We start from the raw sequence: 11,521 nt of genomic DNA, 5'->3' as shown, positions 1-11,521 counted from the left end.
TTAAATTTCACATCAGAGTAATTTACCTCTTTGCCTTTGAACGGGTCTGTGTCGGCTGAAACGCTCTTGACATCCCCATCCACCAAGTATTTGAAGCACTAGTGAAGTGTAAAAGGGACTACGCCATATGTATGGAGCCACGAGTGTCCTAGCAAGTCCCCTATTTCCATTTGTAGTGCAATAGAGCCCATGGTTTTTTGCCCAAGTTGGTTGAACCCTTGAATAGTCAGCATCGAGGGAGACAACTGTCAGGCACTCATCCCTATAGCATGGAGCGTCTTTAACGAGATAAGATTCAAGGCCGAACCATAATCTAACAAGATTTGATTAATGGTCATGCCTCCAACTTCGCCAATGATGTAGAGCGGTTGGTTATGCACAAAACTTCGTGGTTTCAGTTGTGTAGACATTCGCTGATTTGAAACATGACTTGTATAAATCCGGGCTCATTAAAGTATTACAAGTGCTTCCCTAAGTTTCTCGACATTTGTAAGGAGTCAAAGTCACTTAAAAGGGTGGGGATGGTTTAAGATGAGCCAAAATATCATACTTAAATGCATGTGATTATAATGACTCCTTCATTTTACCGGTATTGGGTTTAGGGTCCTTTGCTTTTGAGGGGGATGGTGGAACTTCCCCCGCGAAAATCTTTTTCGACAAGGAGACTTTAATCTCTTTCACCTTTGACTTCTTCTCGCTTTTAGAGGAATCAACTTTCTCATTTTGTTGTGCTTTATCAGAAGATGGGACGTTTCAACCAGAGCAGAGGGTAATCTTATTAACCTCTAGGTCAGCCTCATATTCCTCCATAAAAACCATGTTGCAATGAATAAATTCTTCCTCAACTTTGGATTCATTGGAGAAAAACTCAACTGGCGAAAAACTTAGTGAATGTGACAAGGACCTTTACAGGTTGTTCATATTCATCCTCTTGACACCAAGACGAGTAGTAGATCTGTGATTGGGTAGGAAATGTTTGGCCATGTGCTTGGCCCTTTTAACAAATGTCTTCCACCCTTCAGCAGATTCGTAGATCGAAGAATCTTCCCATATCTCTAGACTGGGTGTAGTCATGAGCTTATGAAGAGTGGGAATTTGAAGATCACTAGACCGTGGTGCATTTGGACAAGCATATACAATTGTGACCCCATTGTCAACATTAATACTCGCAGATTATCTCCCTTTATTAATGTAGCGGTGGGTGTGACCTTTTCCTCAATCATGTTCGCTACAGCTAATTGATGTCGGGAAGAAGAGTCTATCTCTAAGCCACTATTATTGAGGAGCTCTTGGATTTTGTCCTTTAAGATATAACAATCCCGGAGCATATGATTGACAAGGCGGTGATATCGACAATACTTAGGGTCATTTGTCTTGTTGGCCTCAGCAGAACGCTTTGGTTCTCATAGGGTAATAACTTTGGAGGCAAGAATTTGGCCAAATATTTCTTCTACATCATCATTGTCAAAAGAATATTTGACCTCTCTGCGTTGTTTAAGAGTGAGCCTTTTTTGGGTGGGTCTTTGCTTTGGCCTTTATCCATTTTCTTTTCTATTTTGACAAAAGTGGCCAACGACTCTCCCTTCGCTGACTTCTTGTCATTTTTCTTTTCCCCAATTTGGATTTTTTGGGTCACATACTTTTTGGGTCGCAGACCTTTGTCATTTTTCTTTTCTCCTCAATCTCATTATAAAGTCATTGCATTTTCCCCTAACTTTTAGGTAGTTTGATCTAGGTCCATGATTGAGACCTTCTTCTTTGAACTGACACACTATACCAAAAATACTTTTTGCATGTCGTCCCATGTCAAGATAGAACCTAGTGGTAGTTGTGTATACCAAGTAAAAGCCAATCCTTTTAGGGATTGGACAACTTTATGCACTAAGAAGGCATCTAACTGGGATGTCTCACCACATGTTGAATAAAAATATGCCAGATGTTCATGGGGTGAGCTATTTATGCCATTAAATTTATCGAATATGGGCCGTTGATAACCCTTCGAGAATGGGATGGCGTCATAATGAGAAGCGAAGGGCCTTCGATATCCAAGAATAGGAGGTGCTACAGACATTTGGAACTCACAAATCCCCTCAGCAATTAATGCCTTTATGTCATTTGGAGAAATTGTGCTCATAGAGCCCTCACCTTTTTCCCTTTTTTCTTTCTTGTTCGTGAGTCACGAATTCATTTGCTTTGCCCTTCTCTTGCTCACCCATGGTGGCTTTTCCTTTCAACTGAGCAGATAGTAACTTTATTTCCGCGTCTTTCTCTGCTAACTTCTACTGCATTTCCTTTCGCATGTCTTGCATCATTTCTTGGATTAAGGGTAATTGGCCCTCAGTATTAGAAGTACCAGTCATCATGACTTGCACGCTTTCCACTCCCTTATGAAGTTTGGCCCCATGGGGAACTATGTAATCATTCTCTTGAGTTTGAGATTCGGGATCCTCATAAAGAGGATTTCATAGCAAATATTTGTCCAAGCAGGTTGAGTTTAGAGTGGATAACTTGGGAATAATCATCCCTAGCATGTCTCGAGATTTGGAACAGGTCAATGGACCCATGTAGGACCTCAACTGATCTTGAGGTTTTAGGAGTGCTCCCTGTGATATGGGAATTTGATTCCTTAAAGCAACAGTCGTGTTCACCTTTTGCACAAGCTTCCTTTATGGATGAGGTATGTTCACCACCTTCCTTTTCATGATGATGGCTTTGCTTTTACTCTTGGAAGAACACGAGTAAGCCTCTTGTGATGTGGATTCCACAACATGGGCTCTAGGGCTTAACGGAGGTTTCTTCACTAGTTTCATTGGTGGAAGTCATCAAGACGGAATTTGTAGGATACAAGTTGACCGAGATTGATCCAGTCATGATTTAGACAAATCGGGTAGTATTACTCCTTTTAGGAGTCGGCACAGTCAGGGTGCTTGAGGTGTTCTCGCTTATGGTCACCATTAGGCTTGTCCCAAAAAGCTCGGATAAAATTGCCTCAATAGACTACTTCTTTGCTTCTTTCTTCCTCAAAGCACGAGCAGCCCTCTTTCTGGCTTTTCAGATAGCGTTCTTGGACGATGTTCTCTTTAGTTGGGTCTTGTCGACCTTAGAAGTGGGCTGAGGCTTAGACCTTTGGACGGGCTTTGGAACAGCGTGCTTGATGAAGTTCTCACCGACAACGAAGGTCTTTTTGAAGCCTACTCCTTTGGTGCATGCATTTCTGGTAATTTCGATCTTGTGATAGAAAATTGTAACTTGTGGTGCCATCGTTTTCTGACTTTTCTTTTTCTTTCTTTTTGCTGACTTCCTTTTTTTTTTTTTCTTTTTTTTTTTCAATCTGTATGCAAACAAACATAACACAAAGCAAACTTCTAAATGGGCCTGTATATAGGCCACTTTCCTTTGTTTTGTCTGTATGCACACAAAAACAATATGAAGAGTTCAAGTACTAGTGGTTGCGCAACGTGACCTCCTCCTTCAAAATGAGTGCCACGGCTTATGGAATGCATGGGTCATGCTTATGTATGCTTAGACATGTTGTGTGGGGACAGACAATTTCTGGGAGCAAAATCTGAAGTTGGTTCGCAAAAAGCAATGGCAAGATATTTTGTCTTTCCATTATGGAACCTTCCTACGCGATGGTTCTGTCTTTTCATTTGAAGTTGAGGCATATACATTAGGTTTGTGAATTATGATCACAGAATTGGAAGTATGTTTCATTTTTTTAAATCGTCTACAATTAGCATTTTAATTTAAATTCTTTTTTTTTTTTAACAAATTTTTTTGTTTCCCACATTTGTAAAACCACGAATAGTGAGGCCATCTCCAGCCACGGGCTATATTCCAAATATGGCCCTAAAATAATACAAAAACCATCTCCAGTCATGGGCTAAACAAAATTTTGGCCAAATTTGGCCCTTTAGCCCTCCAACCAAGCCACATATAGCCCAGCTTTGAGCTAGGCCAAATTTTTAGTGGGACCCATACATGTGCTTTTCAAGAACCCCATTAAAGCATGCTGGACCTTTTTGAATGTTCCAATTCGTACTGTATGAGAAAAAAAGTATAAAAAATTGTTGGTAAATGACCGTTGGATCAGACCTACCCCACTCCCTTTTTAAAAAAATAATAATAATAATAATAAATGTGGTCAGACCCTCAAATCTTTCAAGTGTTGTTTTAAAAAAAACTATAAAAAAATCTTGTTGATGACCGTTGGAGATGAAACATTGAACCCATCCTTTTTTTATTATTATTTAAATGTCTTCACATTTTTAGATGTTTTGTGTTGTTTAAAAAAATTATAAAAAATTTTGGGTCATGACCGTTGGAGGTCAGACCCTTGAAACCATTCCTTTTTTTTTTTTTTAATTGCCTTTGTTGGCTTTATTATTATTAATTTTTAAAATTTAAAAACCTAAAATTTGTCTATAAATATCTCTCCCACTCATTTCATTCCACATTTCTTACAAATTCTATCACATTCTCTACTTATTCACAACTTTCCACTCTTTCTTGTTGTAAAATATTTTCTACACTCATTTCCTACAAATTTATTTTCTTTACACTCTTTCTTGTTGTCTCTAAATAGTAGTTTAATTAAATTCAACAATATATAGTTGTGGAATGTATGAGTATTGTACCATAGTTTTTCTCAAAATAATAAAATATGAAGGATCCTAAAATATAGTCCTGCATGGCTGGAGATGGAAAAATTTAGCCCTGCACTATTCTTTAAAAAATTAATATTTTTGGGGGGCTAAATTTTTAGCCCTGGACTACATTTAGCCCTATGGCTGGAGATGGCCTGAGGGTAACAATAAATATGTATTGAATTTGTATTCATGCGAAACAAGTACTTGTGGCATATTCCAATAAAGTGGATATATCACTAGGCGAAAAATTAGTTGATTTTTGCAGGTCACCATGTACGAGAGAAGTTCGGTTGTGCACCCACCTATAATATAACATGTGAATTAGTATCTAACACAACATCTTCATGGATAAAAGGATTTCCATTAGTTTCTCTTGTTTTTGAAATGTAATTTTCCATATTTTCAAATTAAATGCCCATAAACAATGAATTCCTAACATAAATAAAGATGACGTTGTGCTAGCGTTTGAAAAGACTGTTGGCAAACCATGAGATGTGGTGTGGTCATAGCTCACCTCATTCCTTAACCATGAGGTTGGGGGTTCGATCCCCGCCCATGGGAATGGAGTGCATTTCGTGGCCAGCCGTTTACCTCCATTGGGAGAGCTCCCGCGGCGAAAGGGATTAGTCACTGCTGTCGGCGGTGGATACCCTTGGGTCTCACCTAAAAAAAAGAATGTTGGCAAAAGAGAAGGTTGCATGCATATGCCTCTTTCCAATCCGTTTTCGTGGAAAAAGTGATGTTGTTTAGAGAATGGACAAAGAAGAAAAAACATACAAGGAAAACAAGAAAAGGGCCCATCCGGACAAGGAAAATGTTTCATTGATATCAAACACATGACCTCCCATGATTAATTACTTGCAATTAGAATTTAGGTACTTTCATCTAATTTGTTCTCATATTGCCTAATCATATAGTGGACTGCATTTAGCATGTGATTAAGACCACAATTTTCAAATAATTAGGAAAATAAGTATAACAACCTTGGTTTACTGACATCATTGATACAAAAGCATGACGTGAGGACAACCGTTGGATAATAAGGAGCAAAAGTGAATCAGATTAAAGGTGAAGAGTCCCACTTTCAATAACGTGTAGACTTTTTGAGTTCGAAACCATTCAATTCAAACAGCTAAATCAAATGAGATATATGTGAATCTTGTGGGAAGACATATTTAGGTTGAATGAGATAATTACAAGTGTGGGCGAGCTGGGTACAAACAAAGACAAATTAACACCTCTGCCAAGACGCAGAAAGACAACGCACACCTTACTACATATTAGATCCCTTTTTCCATACATTATTATAAATAATAAATAAAAAAACAAAAAGGAAAACAAAAACACACACATACTAGCTAGGTGAAAATTATGTCACTTGAACGCACAAGAAGGCACCTCTGATGGACTTGCCAACAGGGTCGGTTCATTGATTTTGGAGGTCCTGGGTAGAAATAAAAGTTGAGGCCTTTTATGTTCAACACTTACCTCATTCTGAACCAAAAAAAAAAATCTCAATTTAGGTGCTAAGTTGGTTAATTTACGTAAAAGAGACTCGCTATATGAAAAATAAAGAAAAATACCAAAAACATTTCAAAATAAATCCCAAAAAGCATGAATTACACAAATAAAATGTCGTTTTTGCTACTAAAATTCTTGGGCTAAAAGGGTTTTTTAGGAGGCCTTAGTTTTTGGGGCCCTATGTCATCACCCAACTCACGTATTCTATGGGCGCTCTACATGGAAAGATGTATGGCAATGGGTTGAATTAGGGGTGGGTATGCCATTCCCATCCCCATTCCCGTTAAACTTTTTTCCCCCATCCCCGCCTTCATACCCGCAATATTTATATCGGAGATTCCCCATCCCCACCTTCATTGGGGAATGGGTTCCCCGACCCGTCCCATTATGGAAGAAAAAACCAATATAAAACTACTTTGTTGAAGAAAAAAAATAGTACTAAGGGAAGATAATTTATTTTTATATATATATATATATATATATATATACTTATAAGACAATATAAGAATGTTTACATATGGACCGGAAGTTAACTAAATAAATAAGTAGTGTAGCTTAAGATTTGTATAAATTATATAAATATATAATATAATAATAGAAAATATAAAACTTAGTCGATACAATCACTTTAATAGCATATATATATATATATATATATATATATATACATCATCAAAAAATTACATATATTCTAAATGGGGAGGGTTCGGGTTGGGGATTAAAATACCATCCCCGCCCCTCCTCGAACACCATACCCAAAAAATTCCCCATACCCAGTTTTTGTCCTTCATATCCGACCCATTAGGGTCGAATCCCCTCAAAGTCCCTTAACCGCAGGGAAAATTGCCATCCCTAGGCCATGTATTGGGCTTGCATATACTCTGTAAAACACAAGTAAACAAACATGGAATAGGATGAGCGGGCTGATTCTCTAGCCCAACTTCTTATAACGAGTATTGGAAGATAAGACACAAACATGTACTTTTTTCTTTCTTTCTCAAATTCTATCAAGGGGTTTATATGTAATGATTTGGAAATCTCGAGGGGTGGTCGTGTAATTTTCAAAACCTCAAGGGGTTATGTGAAAACAAGAGAAAGCTCAGGAGATGTATGTGTAATTAACTCTTATTTTAATCTTCTTTTTTTTTGTCTGAACCACGAGGTGATCCTGGATGGGCCCCAATTATAGGTGGCACCTTTAAGCCTTAACCACAACCCAGACTAATCCCCGCTCACACCGGGTCGGCCCGTAAGGGGTAAAGTGCTGGCCAAAGTGGTGACTCCATACAAGAGCAGGGATCGAACCCCTGACCTCTCATAAGGAATGAGAGTGCCGAACCACTCACACCAACCACCTTGGTTCTCTTATTTTAATCTTAACTAATAAGTAATGCATATGAAAGTAATTTTTATTTTTACCAAACAAGTAACTAAACACACTTTCACACAAGGGGTCAATTTTATTCATAATACAGAAAATTACTTCAATATGCCAGAATTAAACACTTTTCATAGCTGATTCATAATACAGAAAATTACTTCAATATGCCAGAATTAAACACTTTTCATAGCTGATTTTTCCACAGTACGATTATAAGTGATTATTTTAGAAGCCATAGAAATACGAGACTAATCCCAGAATCCACATCATGCATGAATATTAACCCCATTACAAATGCATATAGGATTTGAAGATATAATTATCCATCATATCCATAGTAGGGTAAATCTTCAAAGCCTAATTTTTAGTAGCCAGGATTCTACTCTTTGAAGCTTTTCGTTGCTTTTGAATTTCAGTTGGGACCTTCACATCTGTTGCCAATCCAATAGCTTGAAGAAATTTTATTATGTACCAAGTAAAATCAAATTGCCACCATTCCAGCCCTTGTCGAGCTGAGTATTCAAAAGCGTGGTGGTTATTATGCCACCCTTCTCCAAGCGCTAACAGTGCCACCCACCTAAATGATTAAAGATGATGTATAAAACATATTAATATCCCAATTTTACATCTAGCAAGATGAAATATGGCAGAGTGGGAAATAAATGATACAATATACCAACTGTTGCTAGACATATCACCGGTGTTCCATGGTTTCTTTCCCCACTTGTGGCCAGCTGAATTAACTAAAAAAGTGCTGTGGAAAACAAGTACGATCCTCACCCCCTGAAATTATAAGGAATTTAGATTTAGAACATATTTGGATGGAGAAGTTAAACATGGTATTTAGACAAAATTCGTGTTTAAAGGAATGATATATTATGATTTCTTTATTAATTGGGTTGATAAATGAAGAAGTTTTAAATTCAGCATGAAAGAAATTTAGAATATGACAAGGTTGTAAATTTTATGTCTAAATTCCACCTAGATTTTTTTTCTTAAAAATCCCAAAACAATGCGATTTTAATATATAAAAAACCACATATAGCCACAAACAAAACCACCTTCGGCACCCCGACCACCGAATCTTTATAAAAAAAATAGCCAAAATTTGACAATTATTTTCACAAATGTCAATTTTTATAAAAACTTTCAGATATAGCGGAAAATCCATTCAAAAAGACACAAATATCCTCAAAATTAAAACTCACATAAACCTAAAAGTAAAAAGAAATTTAATCTTTCGAAGGCGATCATCTCTTACCAGACTTGACAAGTTTTGTTTGATCATCTCAAAATTAATACATTTTTCTTGCATATTAATTGCTTATGTTTGATCAAGAAAGAGGTTATATAATGATAAATTTGTGAGAAGAATTTGCGAGTAGTTTTTAGAAACTATTGCAAGCACGTACCATGAAATATGAATGTACAAAAGAAAATCGACTTACGTCAACCACATGGATGGTATATACAGTTTCCACTATACTTACTTTTGGATATAAATTTTTAAAGACCATATGTTCCCATTTAAATTTAATGGAAATTAACCAGTAAGTAAGCAATCTCACCATTCCCCAAACCAAGAAGGAAAATCCACCCGCAGCATATAGTAAACCTCCAAGAAGAACTGAATGTAGAAGGTTAGTATGACGAAGAAACCTATAGAAGAGCTGCTTCTTCAAATCTTCAACGTTCTTTAGGCCTCCATACTGCAAATTTCTCATTTAAATAAAAATAACGAAGTATGTATGAGAGAGAGAGAGAGAGAGAGAGAGAGAGAGAGAGAGAGAGAGAGAGAGAGAGAGAGAGAGATTTGTTTTCTACTTGTCCAAACCGATTACTGCTATCAAAGATCCAACCCATGTGACTGTGCCAAAAACCCTTGATGGGGCTGTGAGGGTCTTTCCCTGTATCAGTAAACTGATGGTGGTACCGGTGCGTACTCACCCATTCAATCGGACTACCCTGCAAACCCAAACACACGCACAAACATATTTTTATCTTTCTACTAAAGTAACAGCTAGCTAATACAGTGAAAAAAAAAACATACGAAACGTTCTTGATCACAAGAAATCCTTTTCCAGTCACACCTTTTTTTCTTTTTTTATCGATGGATCAGAATAATTTCATGTATGTACATATTATATACCTGAAGTGACAAAACCCCACAGTAGGCAAAGGAGTACTCGAGCCATTTTGGAAGGGTGAAACTCCTGTGGGCAAGATTTCTGTGGTAAGAGAGAGTCACTCCTAAACCAGTCAAAAAAGAGAGAGCCGTAGCCACCCAAAATGCACCCCAGTTGAAATGAAAGGGTGCAAATAAACAAAGGCAATGCAAAGCCAAAAACACAACCACTATGGATATGTCTTGTATATTCCATTTCCTCCCCCAGAACTCTACACAGGACTTAACGAAAACCGTGCTCAAAAGCCCCATTTTATTACAAGAAGGTTGATCGTTCGTTGCATGATATGAATTTGCAGAAAGTTGGCCATTATATAATGCGCGTCCTAAGTTAATAATGTCTTACTTCAATCATTGCCATTACAATATATGCGCTCAACTGCATGAAAATGACGGTATACTGTATGAGGAGTGCTATCAGTTGTCTCTAACGCGCACACCCGGGAGATTCAAATTGCGCACAGCGCCGACAATCCCTAGTAAAACCCTCACTGTGTTTGGAGAAAGTTGGGCGACCCTTGTATAATATAGCATCCTATCCTAATTTAATACCTCATTGACAGGTCATCTCGATATATAACTGCAAGGAAAATGATCGAATTTATATGATATAGATAACGTTCTAGTCTAATGTATACCCGTGCTTTATATATGGTCCCAATATCTAATATATGGTCCAAACCCAGGACGAAGCCAGCCAGCATAGGCTCACTGTGTGCGGATGCCCCCCACTCATCTCTTTGATTGGTTTAGATTTTTGCTTTTAAAAGAGATGAATTAATTTCACCTTGTGCGCACCATTTGTTATCATATATACATAAAAAAGAGATGTCTTCAGCGTAGAAGTTATAAAATAATCAAGAATTTTGTCATTCACGTCCTTTGTAAATTCGAAAAAACTGTGTCCAATTCCTTTTCTCCTCTTTTTTATGAAAAAACCCATTTTTCTTCTCTTCTAGACATCAAAATGTCATCCCTTTTTCTTGTTTTTTTTTTTTTTTTTTTTTCTCAGCTCTTTCTCTCCTCTCAAGAACCATTGAAAATGTACACTCCTCTTCTTCTTCTTCCTTTCTATTTTTATTTCCATGTTCTTCATATCAACTGAACATAGAGCTTCTTTTTTTTCCACATTTTTTCCTGACTTCGGTGCGGTGTCTCTGGCTATTTTTTTTTTCTATTTTTGCCTGACTTGGTGTGGTGTTTCTGGCCATTGTTTCCATTTTTAACTAACTTGGTGTGACTAGAAACGGCACCCGCAAAAAATTTTGGTTTCACCCATTACTGAAATTTTCTTAGCTGCCACTTATCACAAGCATGAAGTTGATGATTGTGAAGCTTTAATGAGATGCCCCATTGAATATTTTTCCTGGCACCGTCCTGTCCAAACGTTTGAGATTCTCTACCTCATATTTATTATATGGTGACTAATTATCAGCCGACCCACGTTATATGGTTTGGCCTCTTTTCCTATTTCTCTTTCCTTCCTTTTTTTAATAAACCTGCTGGCAGATTTCCACCAAAAGCTCCAAGTCTGGCTTCGCTGCAAACAAAATTGCAGCCAGGGAGAAAAAAGGCCCAACAGCAAGAGAGCAAGAGAAAGAAACATATTCTCTATGGCTCACGGCAAAGCAAGAATGCCTCCCCTTTGAAGGGAGTTAATCTTGCAATCAATTGCAGAAAAAAGAAGAAAAAAAGGTCAAAGAAGAGAGGCCCACCACGTGCTTGTATTTCATTATGGCTTTGAACAAAAAGTAGACAAAACTTGAATGAAATAAAGGCTTAATA

General features: G+C 37.4%; 1 protein-coding gene across 1 annotated transcript; it reads right to left on the bottom strand.

Annotated features, from left to right (window-relative positions):
• Positions 1 to 7,629: 7,629 nt before the first annotated feature.
• On the bottom strand, positions 7,630 to 10,000 carry LOC110748519 (palmitoyl-monogalactosyldiacylglycerol delta-7 desaturase, chloroplastic-like). The gene is made up of 5 exons (XM_021948494.2): positions 9,701 to 10,000; positions 9,376 to 9,516; positions 9,120 to 9,260; positions 8,228 to 8,334; positions 7,630 to 8,128 (listed from the first exon to the last, which is right to left on the bottom strand). Exons 1-5 carry the CDS (start codon positions 9,986 to 9,988, stop codon positions 7,909 to 7,911), a joined length of 897 nt encoding a protein of 298 aa, XP_021804186.2. The 5' UTR covers positions 9,989 to 10,000; the 3' UTR covers positions 7,630 to 7,908.
• Positions 10,001 to 11,521: the final 1,521 nt, after the last annotated feature.

Source organism: Prunus avium, chromosome 5, assembly GCF_965620075.1.
Source record: "Prunus avium chromosome 5, drPruAviu1.hap1.1, whole genome shotgun sequence".
In the NCBI taxonomy this organism is placed as follows: domain Eukaryota; kingdom Viridiplantae; phylum Streptophyta; class Magnoliopsida; order Rosales; family Rosaceae; genus Prunus; species Prunus avium.
The sequence above is the reverse complement of the archived record's forward strand: the minus strand, read 5'-3'. Positions and strand labels throughout refer to the sequence as shown.